This window comes from Indicator indicator, chromosome 15 (genome assembly GCF_027791375.1).
Source record: "Indicator indicator isolate 239-I01 chromosome 15, UM_Iind_1.1, whole genome shotgun sequence".
In the NCBI taxonomy this organism is placed as follows: domain Eukaryota; kingdom Metazoa; phylum Chordata; class Aves; order Piciformes; family Indicatoridae; genus Indicator; species Indicator indicator.
Genome location: NC_072024.1, coordinates 1,533,654 through 1,549,484, shown reverse-complemented (window position 1 = coordinate 1,549,484; position 15,831 = coordinate 1,533,654). Strand labels below are relative to the sequence as shown.

The 15,831-nt window shown below is 54.5% G+C and overlaps 1 protein-coding gene across 1 annotated transcript in view; it reads left to right on the top strand.

Annotated features, from left to right (window-relative positions):
• Window positions 1-14,149, top strand: part of ITPR1 (inositol 1,4,5-trisphosphate receptor type 1) — a 183,029-nt gene extending 168,880 nt beyond the window's left edge. The window contains exons 54-55 of the mRNA XM_054387579.1: window positions 7,701-7,862; window positions 14,063-14,149. Coding sequence (XP_054243554.1) covers window positions 7,701-7,862; window positions 14,063-14,149 — 249 coding nt within the window. The remainder of the gene's footprint in view (window positions 1-7,700; window positions 7,863-14,062) is intronic.
• Window positions 14,150-15,831: the final 1,682 nt, after the last annotated feature.

The window sequence follows — 15,831 nt, the reverse complement described above, 5'->3', positions numbered from 1 at the left end:
TGCCCTGGGTGACCCTGCTCTGGCAGGGGGGTTGGACTCAATCTCTGGAGGTCTCTTCCAAGCCCTCCCAGTCTGTGATTCTCTGACAAGTGGCAGGCCAGGATTCTTCAAACCTGAAGCATTTCAGAAGGGGCTTCATGATCCCAGCACTGAGAAGTGCCAGGAACTTGGCTCCATCTCTGTGTGGTTTGCACTTGGAAATCCTCTTCTCTGGGGCAGAGTGGGACAGAGAAGATTTCTCCTATCAGTATTGACCAAAGCAGCTGCAGAGGCCAAGGGAGCAGACCACAACTGCAGTTTGGTTCTAGATGGAGAACTGGGGGCTGTAAGCCTCCCAGCACAGTGTCACTGGGTGCAAGCTGGGAGAGGAGGAGAGCTGAGGAGGTCAGCTCTGAGCTGGAGCTGATAGTGCTTCATTTGGTGGTATCTGCCCAGCAAGCTGCATCTTGAGGTGCCTGACCAGAGTTAGCCAATCTAATTACAGGCTTAAATAAATAATAGCAGAGGCACAGAGGAGCCAAGAGGTGTGCTTGGCAGAAGGCCCTTGGCTGCTGGAAACACTGTGTCATAGGCTCAGGCCCTGAGCTTTGCCTACAGATAGCAGAGCAACTTGTTCCACCCTTGAGATGAGCATTGAGGTGCAAGCCAGGAGCTGCACACAGAGAAAGGGTTGGTCCACCTCACCTGCCCCACCTGCTGCTAACCCTAACCCTCCAGCTCCTCCAGAGCTGTGCAGGCAGCCAGGGTGCCCTGCAGAGAATCACAGAATGGTAGGGCATGGAAAGGGACCTCTGGAGATCCCCCAGTCCAACCCTTCTGCCAAGGCAGGGGCACCTAGAGAAGGTCACACAGGAACACATCCAGGTGGCTTTGGAATGGCTCCAGAGATGGAGACTCCACCACTGTCTCTGGGCAGCCTGCTCCAGGGCTCCTTCACCCTTAAATTGAAGTTCTTCTCATGTTCAGGTGGAACTTCCAGACTAAAAAGCCCCAATTCTCTCAGCCTTTCCTCATCAGAGATGTTCCAGTCCCCTCAGCACCTTTTAAAGAAACTCCTCCTGCTGCTGCCATTACCCTCAGGTGGCCGAGTTCTTGGTTCTCCTGGGAATACCTGGTTAGCATTCCCCATGGATGGGTGGAGGGTCTCACTTTGAGCAGGACAAGGACCTGGGTGGAGAACAAAGAGGAGCAAAGGCTGCAGCCCAGTGCTGTGTAATGGTTTGTTTGCACAACATGGTGGGATTCAGGTGGATCCCAGAGCAAGCCTGCGGGGTGGGCACTGTGCCCTTGCTGCTGGAGAAGGTTTCCAGCTGGAAACCATCAAGGGTGACAGCAGCTCCCAGGACTAAAAATCCTGGTGGGGCTGTGTGTGCTGGGGAGGTGGCCTGGGGCTGGGGTGAGGTGGCTGTCCCCTGAGTCATCTCCGCTGCCACCTCGTGCAGGGGTTGTGCAAGAGTAGGTGTGGGTGACTGCAGCCATGGCCACCAGCAGCTGTTTGTTCAGCCTCTGCATGCCTCACTCTGTCCTGCCCCACTGCTCCCTGCTGCACCACCTCCTGCTTCCAGCCTCCATCCCAAACAGCCCCAAGGAGCTTGCTGCAGGGAGGTGGCACTGCCCTCTCTGCAGGGGGAAGGAGAGGTCTTCAGGGGGTTCCCACCAGCTGAGTGAGGTTGGTGGGGTCACCTCTTGTGTTTACACACAACTGAGTCACCCACAGCAGAGCTGGCACAGGGAGGTATGGGGGGACAGGGTCAGGGAGGGACTTGTGACAAGGGCTTGAAGTGATAGGATGAGAGGGAATGGATTGAAGAGGGAAGAGGGGAGATTAAGACTGGAGAGGAGGGAGAAATTCTTGAGAGTGACACTGGAACAGGTTGCCCAGGGAGGCTGTGGCTGCCTGCTCCCTGGAGGTGTTAAAGGCCAGGTTGGAAGTGATGATCTTAAAGGTCCCTTCCAGCACAGCCCATTCTGTGAATCTTCCACCTCTGGACATGGTGCCTGAACTCCAGGGTCCCAGCTCTGCACCAGTGTAAAAGCCTTGGAGGGGGTTCAGCTGTGGCAGCAGTGAGATAGGAGGGGCTTGCACCTCCCATGAAAGATGTGGTGCCTGTGAGGATCTGAGAAGTGTGTGGAATGGGGGACACCATCAAGTGGTGTTTCCACGGAGAGGGGAGAAGAGCAGCTTGGTGTGGAAGAACTGATAGAGAGCTCTTTGCAGAAGAGACAGAGAACCTGCGTGGGGCTTTTTCCAGGAAGCACAAGTAAGAACCTCAAGGAGTTTCATCTCACCACAAACAAATCAATTCCCAGAGTGCTCCACCAAGCTGGCTGTTAGCTGTTTGGGGATGATTTGTAATGACACAAGACAGAACCTGAAACAGGCTGCTACCACCAGAGAGACATAGAATGAGAGGTGTTGGAAGGGACCTCTGGAGACCAAGTCCTGGAGGTCATCTAGACCCTGCTCCAGCAGGGCACCCACAGCAGCTTGCCCAGCAGCACAATGCACACCTGGGCTTGGAAGCTCTCCACACAAGGAGACTCCACAACCTCTCTGGGCAGCCTGCTCCAGGCCTCCAGCACCCTCACACCTAAAAAGTTTCTCCTCCTGGTCAGGTGGAACCTCCTGGTTTCCAGTTTGTGCCCATTGCCTCTTATCCTGTCCCTGGGCACCACTGAGCAGAGTCTGGCCCCAGCCTCTTGCCCCCCACAGCTCCTTTAGCTCTTGCTGAGCATTGCTCAGCTGCCCTCTGGGGCTGCTCTTCTGCATGCTCTCAGCCCCAAGGCTCTCAGCCTTTGCTCCTCACAGAGCTGCTCCAGGCCCCTCAGCATCTTTGTAGCCTTCCCTGGACTCTCTCCAGCAGTTCTGTCTCTCTGGAACTGGGGAGCCCAGAACTGGGCACAAGCTTTTCCCTGCTAAATGTGTGCTCGTCACCTTCCCGTGGCTGGCTGGAGGGATTTCTTTTGCTGAGGACTGAATGAACCCTCCAGCCCCCCATAAATACTGGGCACAGGGGTGGGTAGCAAATGGAGGCCCAGCAGAGGCTGGGTGGCTCCCTCGGGGCAGCGCTGGAGGCGCCTGGTCCCTGCCGTTAGCAGCCCCAGGAGCAGAGCAGAGCTGCTGCATCTCCTGGCACAGCTCCCACTGAGGTTGCCTCAGCAAAGCTTTCTTAGAAGCAAGGCTTCAGCAGAAGCAGGGAGGAGCTGGGTGCTTCTCAGAATGAATTGCTCTGCCCCACATGGCACCACTTCTCCTTCCTCACGCTTCCAGTGGCAGACAGGTCAGCAGCGCCCCCGGCTCTGGGGCTTTGGTGATCTTGGCTCGACAAGGAGGGCACTTTTCTTGCCAGCTGTGCCTAGAACAGAGCTGCCCCAGCAGCCCAGAGCCTGCTCCCACCCCATGCTGCCCAGGCTGTGCCACTGATGGGAAGAGGGAGCTGAAAGCTCACGGGAAGGGACCACAGCAGCTAGTGACATTGGGATGTGAGGTGCTGGTGCTGGGATAAGGACAGGCACTCTGCCAGGCTCAGGAGAGCTGCTTGGTGGAGAAGGACCTGAGGGTGTTGATTGATGGCTTGCTGAAGTTGAGCCAGCAGTGTGCTCAGGTGGCCAAGAAAGCCAGTGGCATCCTGGCTTGTATGAGGAATGTGTGGCCAGCAGGTCTAGGGGTGTGATTGTCCTCCTCTTTCACATCACCAGGTCTGGATTCAGTTCTGGACCCCTCACTGTGGGAAGGACATTGAGATGCTGTCCAGAGAAGAGCAACCAAGCTGGTGAAGGGCCTTGAACACAGATCTTGTGAGGAAGGGCTGAGGGGACTGGGAGTCTGAGGGGAGACCTCATTGCTCTCTTCAGAGAGGCAGCTGGGTGCTCCTAGGTGAGCTTTGGGGTTGAGTTGTGCCAACAAACCACATGAAACCTGGGTGAGTGTGCAGGTCAGGTCCAGCCCTATGGCAAAGGTCTTTCCTTAAGCTACAGAAGACGTCCCTGGATGGATCAGGACTCATCAGGAGCACTGCCAGTTCCAGGCTGAGACTTGTCCTCACAGCCCAGGAGACTGCCCTGGGGAGCCCTGGGTCGTGTCTGCTTGTCATGAGCCTTCTCCCTCCTCAGATCCTGGAGCTCACCTGGGCTCTTGTTAATCTCGCCCTGTGGCCAGCACAACTAGAGAGACACTTGGTTGTTGTTTCCAAGCAGGAGCCAAGATTTCCCACACTCAAGTGACTTGGAGAGCTGGGGCTTTCAGAGCAGCAGTGAGAAGTGCTGTGCTGCTTTGGTCTCACCATCCAAGGCTGCCAGCCACCTTCCCTGCCTGTCACCATCGAGCTGCAGCCTCTGCAGCAGCCTCAGCTTTTGCTTATGTTGCAAAGTAACCTCAGAATAAGGTTTGGGGTTAGTGAAGTGTTGCAGGTAGGCCAAGTTTGATGCTTCCAGGTCCTGCTCCGTTGGTGGTCTGATGGGGCTGGGGAGTGTTTGGGGATGGGCTTGGAGAGATCTCATCTTCAGAAGCAAGAAAATAACTACTTCTGCAGCAAGTAAGGGATGGGCAGGAGCTTCAGGGCTCTGCCCTTGTATCTGTGTAGACCTCAGGACATGGACCCTGAGGGTCAATGTGAAGCTGTGAATCTGAATTGCATTTTAGTCTTAATTTGCCTTGGAAACCTCAGGAAGGGAAGAGCAGTTGGGTTAGTTTGTTTTCCCTGGGTGGGGAGGGGAAATACTTTGCTGAGGAGGTGCTGGACCTGAACACCAGTGAGGAGCCCTCTCATCCCTAATGAGGATTTTACTACAGCTGGAAGGAGGCAGCAAAGCATTGCCTCTTGCTGCTATTAAACCTTAATTGTGGGACTCACTACCCAGCATCCCAAATATTTTGGCATTTCCCTTGATCAAGGCTTTTTTTTTTTTTCTGGTATATATGTTTTTTTTCTTTTATTAGCAGAAACCATCTGCCCTGTAAACAGAGATCAGGAGGAGGGGGAAAAAAACAAACCCCAAAGCCTTGCTGGCAGTTTGTGCTGTGGGAATCCTGCTGCACAGGGAAGGATCCACCTTCCACATGGGAATGTCAGCTGTGGGGAACCCCAGGCAGGTCAGAAGCAGCTAATTTAAGATGATGAGCCCTGGCATCACAGCTGAAATGCAGAAAAGGAGCCTGACTGCAGGGAAGCAGGATGGATGCTCCTGGGAATGAGGGAGCAGAGCAATGGGGAACAAGTTTGAGCTGGAGATTTAGTCAGGGAAGGGTAAAAAGCTGAGGAGTTGGCAGTGATGTAGAAGTCAGAGGTTTGAGAGAGCCCAGCAAGAGCCTTTGGTCACTTTTAATCATGGAGTTAGAGAGTGGTTTGGCTTGAGAGGGACCTCTGAAGTTCATTCAGGCCAACCCCTCTGCAGGCAGCAGGGACATCTGCAACTAGAGCAAGTTGCTCAGAGCCCCAAACAGCTTGAGCTGGAATGACTCTGGGGATGGGGCAGCTCCCACTGACCTGGGTAACCTCACTCAGGTTCTCACCACCCTTGCTGTCAAAACTTTCCTCTTTCTATTTCTAAGTCCAAACCATCCCCACTTGTCCTGTCACCACAGGCCCTCCTCAAAAGTGTGTCCCCAGCTTTCTGATTGTCCCTTTGAAGCCCTGAAAGGCCACCAGAAGGTCTCCCTGGAGCTTTCTCAGTTGAACACCCCCAACTCTCCCAGCCTGGCCTCACAGCAGAGGGCTTCCAGCCCTGCCAGCATTGCTGTGCCCTCCTCTGGCTCCACTCCAGCAGGTCCCTGTCTGTGCTGAGGACTCCAGAGCTGGGGGATCTCAGCAGAGCAGAGGGACAGAATCTCCTCCCTGCCCCTGCTGCCCACACTGCTGGGGCCCAGCCCAGGACACAGCTGGGGCTGGGCAGGCAGTGCTTGGTGCCAGCTCATGTCATAGAATCATATAACTGTTAGGGTTGGAAGGGACCTCAAGGCTCAGCCAGTTCCAACCCCCCTGCCATGGGCAGGGACACCTCACACCACAGCAGGTTGCTCAGAGCCACATCCAGCCTGGCTGCAAAAACCTCCAGGGATGAGGCTTCCACCACCTCCCTGGGCAACCTGTTCCAGTCTCTCACAACCCTCATGGGGAAGAATTTCTTCCTCACATCCAATCTGAATCTACCCATTTCTAGGTTTGCTCCATTCCCCCCAGTCCTATTACTACCTGACACCCTCAAAAGTCCTTCCCCAGCTTTCTTGCAGGCTCCCTTCAGATACTGGAAGGCCACAATAATGTCCAGCTTTGCCCCCCTCCAGCAGCACCAAGTCCTTGAGTCCTTGCCTGCCCCTCTGCTTTGTTTGGGACCTTCCCAGCTGTTGCAGTGTCACCTGTGAGCTGCACACATCCTGATCTCCAGTGCTGGGTTAACTTCCATTGCAGAGAGTATCTCCAGTGTGGGAGGAGAACCAGACCAGATAGGAAATGAGTCTGGGTGTTGAAATGTGAGGTGTCAAGATGTGGTGTGCACCCCTCCTCCTCTCTTGTGGCTTTCTCTTCTGTTCCTGCTTTTACATTGAACATCCCTGGTGCCTCCCTGAGCATGAGCTCTCTGTGCACATTCCCAGAGCCCTGCACATGTCCCTGAGCTCCTGGCTAGCTGAGAAATGGGATAGTGGAGAGTGTGATGCCTGAACAAAAACTTCACTTCCTCTGTCCCATGCTTTAGCCTCAAGCAGACAGCCAGAATATGATTTTTCTTGGGGGTGTTTTCTTTCCCATTCAGAAGGAAGTATTTGGACTTGCAAAGCAGTGACAGGTAGGATGTGGTGTCTGCCATGAGGTGCTCAGGCCAAGTTGGGCTGGTCCAACAAAGCAAGCTAGAAAATCTTCAATGAATACAAATTGTGGAATGATCAGAGGATTGGTTTTGGTTTTGGAAAGCCCTCCAGGAGCATTCAGTGCAGCAATCAGCCCTACCCCACCATGGCCACCAAACCATGCCCCCAGGAGCCATGGCCACAGCTTTCTGGGACACCTCCAGGGTGGGGACTCCACCACCTCCCTGGGCACCCTGTGCCAATCTCTGAGCACTCTTGCAGCAAAGAAATTGTTCCTCATCTCCAACCTAACCCTCCCCTGGCACAACTTGAGGCCATTTCCTCTTGTCCTATCACTTGTTCCTTGGGAGAAGAGACCAACCCCCACCTCACTGCACCCTCCTCTCAGGGAGCTGTAGAGAGCAATGAGGTCTCCCTCAGCCTCCTCTTCTCCAGGCTGAACACCCCCAGCTCCCTCAGCTGCTCCTCCCCAGCCCTGCTCTCCAGATCCTTCCCCAGCTTGGTTGTCCTTCTCTGGACCTGCTCCATCTAATTAATCCATCTGAGATGGCAGCAGATTTCTAGCACTAGGAAACACTTATCCAGAGGTGAGATCTGGGCTGGATTGGTGTCCAGTGCTCCTCTGTTACCCTGAGGTGTTCCTGCAGAAGAAGTGGCTGGTGAGAGTGAGTGGCTGGAAGGGCAAAGCCACCACCCAACAGCCTTCTGCTGCTGCAGTTACGTCTGAAGTGCTCCTTGCCTGCAGCAGGCAATTCTGCAGACTTCCCAGGAAGATGCAAATGAAGATGAGTGCAGAGCTGGTGTGTCTGGGGAACGTCCCAGCACGGCATCAAAGCTCTGTCTGCTGGGGTGCAGCTTTTCCTCTGGCTAATTGGGAACTGTGTCTGATCCTCAGGAGAGAAACCTGGACTGGTTCCCCCGGATGAGGGCCATGTCCCTCGTCAGCAGCGACTCGGAAGGGGAGCAGAATGAACTGAGGAACCTGCAGGAAAAGCTGGAGTCCACCATGAAGCTTGTGACCAACCTCTCTGGCCAGCTGTCAGAGCTGAAAGATCAGGTAAGGGAGAGCTGGCAGGCCAGAGGTCCTGCAAGGGAGTTGTCCAAGTGAGGCTTCTGCAAGCCCCACAAAGAAGTTTCTTACAGCAGCTTGAGTTTAGGAAAGAAGTGACCACGCCAAATGGCCTTCCAAAGCCCCTGCCCCAGCTGACCTGCCTGGCAGTGCAGACCAAACTGGTGAAGCCCAAGGTGGCCACCTCCACACAGGATCAGCCTGTACTGAAATAATCAAAGCTGAGCTTCCCTTGGTCCTCCCATGGTGCAGGGCCCTGGGGGCAGTGTGGTGATGGTGCTGCCATGGGGTTTCATCCCAAGGCCTTAGCACAAAGAGGCTGTGGTGTTGACAGAAGTGTTGTGTTGCTGTCTGGACCTCAAAACCCACTGAGAAACTGGAGACCTGCTGGAGTGGCTAACATGCTCCATGCTGCTGCAGATGGCATTTGGCTGCTGCCTCACCTCAGGCTGCAGCATGCACACAGACACAGAAGCATTTTGCTTTGCAGCCTCTGTTGCTGCTGAACTTCTGGAGTGGTTTTTGGGTGCAGCAGCAGAGTTTGAGGGCTTCTGTTAACTTTTGGCTTCTCTGGAGCTCCAGGGGGTTGTGGGGTTGTTCCCAACCCCAGTTACGGCTCAGTGAAAGCCAGGGAGGCAGCAGGGCTTGTAGCTCCATGGAGTCCATAAGGATCACAGCCTGACTGGAAGTTACTCTGCTCTGGTGGAGGCCTAGGGGGAGGTGTCCCTGCCCATGGCAGAGGGTTGGAATTGGATGATCTTTCAGGTCCCTTCCAACCCATTCTGCATGTCTGTGAAGCAGAAGGGCAAATGCTGCTGCCTGCCCTGGCAGGAGCTGTTTGTGGCAGCAGTGCCTGGCTGCTTATCTCTCTGGATTCCTAACCTCAGCTGGCTCAGTTAGTGCAGTTTATGTAGATATGGGCAGTGGATAACACTAATTGCTGACTTGCAGATGCTGGTGTCCTGGGGCAGTTGATGGCATCACAGAGGGCAGGAAGGGGCAGCAGATTGGGTTGGTTATCTGTTCAGATGTGATCACTTGGCACAAGTCTCTCCAGTGCTGATCAGATTCCTGCTTCCCAGCTCTGCTCTGCCTTGGCTGCCTTCCTCTGAGCCACTTACCTTCAGGGAGACCTGAGTCTGCCCAAGATTCCAGCTCCTTGCCTTCCATGAAGCTGGGCCCTGGTACCCAGCACCCCATGGGGCACCAGGAGGGGATTAACCTGTGGCCCTGGCAGCAGAAACCTTGCTGCTCTTGGCTCTCAGTAGCTTTCCCATGCTGGGCCATGGACACTTTGCTCTGCTTGGTTCTGAGGATAGAATCACAGAATCACAGCATGCCAGCCTGGAAGGGACCCCTGGATCATCTGCTCCAAGCTTTCTAGATGATGGTGCAGTTGAAATGAGCTGGCCCAGCACTGAGTCTTCAAGCTGTCCAGTGTAGAGGAATCCACCACTTCCCTTGGGAATAGATTCCAGTCTCTGACTGGGCTCATGGGGAAACATTTTCTTCTGGAGTCCAACTGGAATCTCCCCAGCAGTGACCTGTCTGCCTCATCCCTTGTCTTTTCCATGGGACTCCTAGGAAAAAGGGAGTCTCCATCCTCGTGGTAGCCACCCTTTATGTGCTGTTCCATGGTGAGAGGCTCCCCCCTGAGCCTTCTCTTCTACAGGCTGAACACCTCCAGCTCTGAGCCTTTCCTCTCAGGGCAGGGCTGCCAGGCCTCAGCTCATTCTTGTGGCCCTGCTCTGGAGCAGGCAGCTGCTCCTCTGTCTGGGCTCTGAAGCCTGCTGGGCAGTGGGTTTGCTCTTGTGCCTGGAAACAATTATCTTGAAGTATGTGTCCTGCCCCTTTGAGCTGAAGGGGCTGACTCAAAGTGGTCTGCAGTCCACAGGAGGCTTTCCATCAGCCACAGCCAGCTCTGCATCAGAGCACATTTCCTTTCTGAAGCTTGCAGCTCTTGGCTGACCAAGCACTAAAAAGCCTCCTGGCTCTTTGTGAAAACAAGAATGAGGGATTTAGCTTTTAGAGAGCTATTTGACTGTAAAAGCAAAAGAGGAAACCAGCTTCATTAATGTTGTGATAGCTTTTAGGAATTCCCCTAAGCACCGTTACTGAGAGCTGCTGCTCAGGTTTGCAGGATGCTCCAATGGCATGACAAACCCAGAATATCCCTCCTCCCGCTCAGGAACTGGCTCCAGGAAAAGGAACTCACTCAGGGAACTTTGTAGTTGTATTTATTTTCTTGTCATGAAAGGGGGAAGCCTCCCATTCATTTGCTTCCCAAGCTCATTAGGTTTCTGGAGGCTAATTGGTAGGAGCTGAAATCCAGTGTGCCTGGGCAGGCTTTCACCCAGGGGTGCACCAACAGCCATGCAAATCTTGACCACTGGAATTCTGTGCAAAAAGATTCCACCCTCTAGTAGTCTGCAGCAGCAGGGACTTAGATGCCATCATCCAGCAGCTCCCTTGGCAGGGAGTGGGAGGCATCTCCAGTAGCTGGTAGCTTCTTGCTCAGGATTCATAGGATAGGTTGGGTTAGGAGGGACCTTCAAGCTCAGCCACTTCCAACCCTCTGCCATGGGCAGGGATACCTCCCACCAGCCCAGGCTGCTCAAGGCCTCATTCAACCTGGCCTTGAACACCTCCAGGGAGGGGACAGCCACAGCCTCCCTGGGAAACCTGTGCCAGTGTCTCCCCAGCCTCACTGCCAAGAATTTCTTCCTCCTCTCCAACCTCAATCTCCCCTCCTCTAGCTTCAATCCACTGTCTCTTGTCCTGTCACTACAAATATGGTCCTCTTGTGCCAGCCTGACCCCCCCTCAGGAGCTGCTGCTCAGGCTGGCTGGATCTGAGCAGGCTGGTGGTGTGTCTGTGCCCTGCTCAGGCAGCTGGCACATGCCCTGCTCCTGGGGTTCACTCCAGCTCAGCCCCAGCCTTTGGACCTGGGCAGCGTGCACCTGCGCAGTCCTGGCCACTCTCAGCCAGCCCAGCTGGACTCAGCTGAACTCCAGCCCCCTTGCTTTCGGATTTTTCCTTCCTGTCAGCATTCCTGCAGCAGCTGGCAGCTCCCCTGCCACCCCTGTCCTGCAGAGCCCTTGTGGCCTCTCAGGTGGCTGCAGCTGTGAAGCTTTGTGCAGCACTCCACAGGTGAATGTGGTGGAGATTGAAGCTGCTCCATCTCACAGCCCTGTGCCCTCTGCCAAGCACTGGGCACCCTGTGGGATGAGTCATGTCCTGCAGCAGCACTGCAGTTGGCATTCCTCTCTCTGCTCATGCTCAGCTGCTTTACTCATTTTAAAGGCAAATCTCCTACATGACCTCCACCATGCTGCACTATCCCTTTTCCTGCACACAGCATGGCTTGGGTTGGAAGGGACCTTAAAGATCATCCAGTGCAAGCCCCCCCCTGCCATGGGTAGGGACACCTCCTACCAGCCCAGCTTGCTCAAGGCCTCATCCAGCCTGGCCTTGAACACCTCTAGGCAGGGAGCAGCCACAGCCTCCCTGGGCAACCTGTGCCAGTGTGTTCCTTCCCTCATTCTCAAGGATCTTCCTCATCTCCAGTCTCACTCTCCCCTCTCCCAGCTCAAAGCCATTGTTCCTCATCCTGGCACTCCCAGCCCTTGTCCAGAGTCCCTCCCCAGCTCTCCTGGAGCCCCTCAGGTACTGGCAGGCTGCTCTGAGGTCTTCCTAGAGCCTTATCTTCTCCAGGCTGAACAGCCTCAACTGTCTCAGCCTGTCCCCACACTCCAGCCTTACGATCATCTTTGTGGCCTTCTCTGGGCTCTCTCCAACAGCTCTGTGTCCTATGGGGACGCCAGAATTGGAGGCAGTGCTGCAGGTGTGGTCTCAGCAGTGCTGCTGCTCTCCCTGCTTTGGATGCAGCCCAGGACCCAGCTGCCTTCCATGCTGCCAGCACAGACAGAGTACCTCTTGGAACTCCTTTTCCTTGCCCTTTTATCTTTCCATTTTTTATTCCACAGCTCCTGGCTCAGTTTCTGGGCTGTGTGAAATGGAGGCTCTTGGTTTGCTCACTGAAACTAATCAGTGTAAGCTTCCAAGTGAAGTCCTCATTGCCTTTCTGCATATCCAACTTGTGGCTTCTCTTAGAAACAGTTAAGAAACCTCCCACCAGCTAGTGGAGCAGAGCAGGAGTTGATGTGTGTCCAAGACCAGTGGGCAGACAGACAGAGCCCTCTCCTCCAGCTCCCATTTGCCTTTGAAGAGTTACCAGGTGGTTGTGAAATCAGAAGCATGCTGGAGAGGCCTGGGAGCTGTGACTTGTCCTTCAGGTCACCTTCCTGGAAAGGTACAACAGCAGCCTGGCCTCCCTTAGCCAGGAGCTGAGCAGAGGCACAGGCTGCAGCCCACTTCAGTTATGGTTCCAGAGCAATTCCACCCCTTTGCCCAGTGGTTACAGGAGGCTAATTACACAGAGCCCAAGTGAAAGCTGTGCTGGGGGACATGGAGGAGCCTTCTGGGGCTTGTCCAGAACTGCCTCTTTTGGCCACTTTCATTCCCCACAGTGAACTCCAGGCCCAAGGTCAGTGTCTGACCAGTGCCAGCACTCCTGGGTGCTGCTCTGCTCAGCTGAGGGAAGGAGCAGCAGCAGCTGGATGTGAACACAGCCGCTTGGGCACATTGCTGGTGCCACCACACAGCAGGGACCTGTTTGCACCTTGCTTTGAGGGTGTGTGGGATCCCAATGGAGACTGGGTGCCCAAGGAGCAACATTGGGTTCACAGCATCCCAAAATGGTAGGGGCTGGAAGGGACCTTTGGAGATTCTCCAGTCCAATCCCCCTGCTCCAGCAGGGCACCCACAGCAGCTTGCCCAGCAGCACAATGCCCAGGGGGGGCTGGAAGCTCTCCACACAAGGACACTCCACAACCTCTCTGGGCAGCCTGCTCCAGGCCTCCAGCACCCTCACAACAAAGAATTTTTTCCTCCTGTTCACATGGAACCTCCTGGGTTCCAGTTTGTGCCCCTTGTCCCTTGTGCTGTCCCTGGGCACCACTGAGCAGAGTCTGTCCCCAGCCTCTTGCCCCCCACAGCTCCTTTAGCTCTTGCTGAGCATTGCTCAGATGCCCTCTGGGGCTGCTCTTCTGCAGGCTCTCAGCCCCAGGGCTCTCAGCCTTTGCTCCTCACAGAGCTGCTCCAGGCCCTTCAGCAGCTTTGCAGCCTCCCCTGGACTCTCTCCAATAGTTCTCTGTCTCTTGACCTGGGGAGCCCAGAACTGGCCACAGTCCTCCAGATGTGGCCTTAGTAGTGCAGAATAGAGGAGGAGGAGAACCTCTCTTGACCTGCTGGTCACACTCTTAGTGCTCCCAGATGACCACTGGTCTTCTTGGCTTCCTTGCCTTGCTGTTCAGGGCTGAGGAGCTGTGCTGGCCTCCTCCTCAGCAGGGCTGCTAGCAGCCATCCCCTGCGTCGGCTCCTTCACGGCCACGATGCACTCACAGAGAGAGCTGTGGGGAGTGTGCAGTGATCCAGCTCCTGGCTGCTGGAGACCCTGCCCACGCTGGAGCTGCTCCTGATGGGATGTGTCAGCTCCTGGAAGATGCCAGAAACCTCCCAAGGCTTGAAAATATAGATTGAGGAGCTGGAGTGGGGCAGGTGGTCAGCGTCAGGCATGAAAAAAGGATGATCCAGTTTCAGGCTGTGGTTGCAACAAGCAGCAGAAGTGTGGCTTTGGCTGCTGGGAGGCAGCGGCAGAGGGCTGGCAGCGGGGTGGTTAACCTCCCCTCCCTGCCCTGGTGTCTTTTGGCACATGGGGAGGGATGTTGGCTGGCTGCTGAGCAGTCACTTCCAGCAAAGACCAGGGGTATTCCCAGCCTGCCTCCCGAGCTCACCCCAGCCTGCTGCTGCAGGGCTGCTGAGCAGGCTGGAGCCCTTATAGACAACAGGGGAGAGGCTGCTGCCAGCTGCCTGCCTGGCTCTGCCCAGCCATCTCCATGCAGAGCAGCAGCCAGCTGCAGGAGCCAGCTCCTGGGTGTCCCCCCCAGAACACCGGATGGGGCCATGGCAGCCTCTGGCAGTCTGAGCGCTGGGCAGGGCAGGCAGAGGAGTGCTGGCTGTTGGCAATGAGTGTCAGAGGGTGAAGGCCAAGCACAGAAGGTGCTCCTCAGGGGAGCTGCCCCCAGGGAGTGCCTGGTCCTGACCATCAGACTTGTTACCTCTTGCAGATGACGGAGCAGCGGAAGCAGAAGCAGCGCATTGGGCTGCTGGGCCACCCTCCGCCGATCAGCGTCAACCCACAGCAACCAGCCTGAGCCAGGAGGCTCCCCAGCCCCCAACCATCGTAACCCAGAGCTCAGATGCCACCACTGAGGCTGCTTCCCTCTACCTTGGGTTCACCTTGTACATACCCTGGGTGTCTCCTGTGTGTAAAATGACTGCAACCATCCCCGGCTTGGGGCGAGCCCTTTGGGCCTTAAGACTCATGGGAGGTTCAACTTTGTGCCAAAACTATCCCCCAAAAAGATAAAGGGGGGGAGGAAGGGGAGCAAGAAAAGAAAAAGCCATTTGGGTTTGGTTTGTTGTTGGTTTTGGGGGGATTTTTGGTTTGGGTTGTTTCTTTTCCCTTGGAAGGACTTAGAGAGCACCTGAATTGCACTTGAAAAGAAGATTTGAGGTGGTGAGGTGTGATTTGTTTGGCATTTCAAGCCAAGGCAAGCTAGAGTAGGTAGTATTTATGTTTTTATACAATTGTGCAATATGGATTTATGCAACCCCCCCAACACCTTCTGTCAGTTGGGCTCCTGCAGGAGGGAGCTTGGCCCCTCTCGGAATCCCCTGCGTGACTACCAATGTAATCCAAAGGCATCCCATCCCCGGTGTGAACGAGGCTGCTGCTGCTGCTGCTGCAGAGTGGGGGTGTGAGGGATGGTTTGGTTTTCATCCCCTCAGACCTTTTTGTACCTTGCTGTGTAAATACCTTGCAAATGCCATCCCCTGCTTGCCTCTTCCTGCCAGAGGTGCTGCCGTCGAAAAGCCAGACCGTGTACTTTGGAGCTTCCAACTGAGGAAAGCAGGAGAGGGATTGCTTTGTGGTGTTTTTTGGTTTGTTTTCTTTCTTTTCCAAGTGACTTCTTTGCAGTACTGAGGCTATGGAAGAAGAGCTCAGACCACCAGGCTTGTGTTGTTGGTTTTTGGTTGGTTCTTTTAACGCTAAAGATTTCTTAAAGGGAAAAAAGAAAAAAACAACAAACTTTTTATGCAAAGCGAAGTTGCACAGCCTGCTGTGGCCACCTTGTGCCACCACACCTAAAATCCTATCAGGAGGTCGTCCAGGCTTTGCCTCCTCAGTGTGAAGGATCCTTTTACATTTTTGGTTTTTTCCCTTGGAGACCTATGTGCCTGCCACAGCTCGTAGCAAACAGGCATTGCACCCAGTGAGCCCTGAGCTCTACCCCCTTAGGACTGCAGCTGAGCACTGATGTGTAATGCTTGTGAGAGAGCCACTGGGGTTGAGGTTGGTCCATCCCACCCCTTCCCCTCTCCTCCTCCCCTTCCCTCATCCTCCATGGGGTCATTTGGGGTTTTTTTGTTCGTTTCTGATTCTAGAGAGAGTATGAAAGGAAATGGGGTTTGGTTGTTTTTCCTCCAATCCGTTGCATAGTTTTATACATGGACCTCATTTTACAGAAGCTGACTTCTCTGCAATACTGTCTACAAAAAAAGAACACACACCTAAAAAAAGGCAAAAAACAAATAAAATTTTAAAAAAAGGCTACAAACAGAGCTATGAAAATTTGTAAATGCATAAATATAGGTATTTAAATAAATGATGCAAAAGACTTGACAGTCAGAGGCTGCTGGTGGTTTGTCTGCCTCCTCCAAGGAGGGCTCTGGCCATGTTTGCTGTCATGCTTGCCCCTTGCAGCACAGGAAGCTGAATTGTGAGGACCTCACAGGTAAGGAGGATGCTTTTCCCAGCTCTTTCCAACCTTTC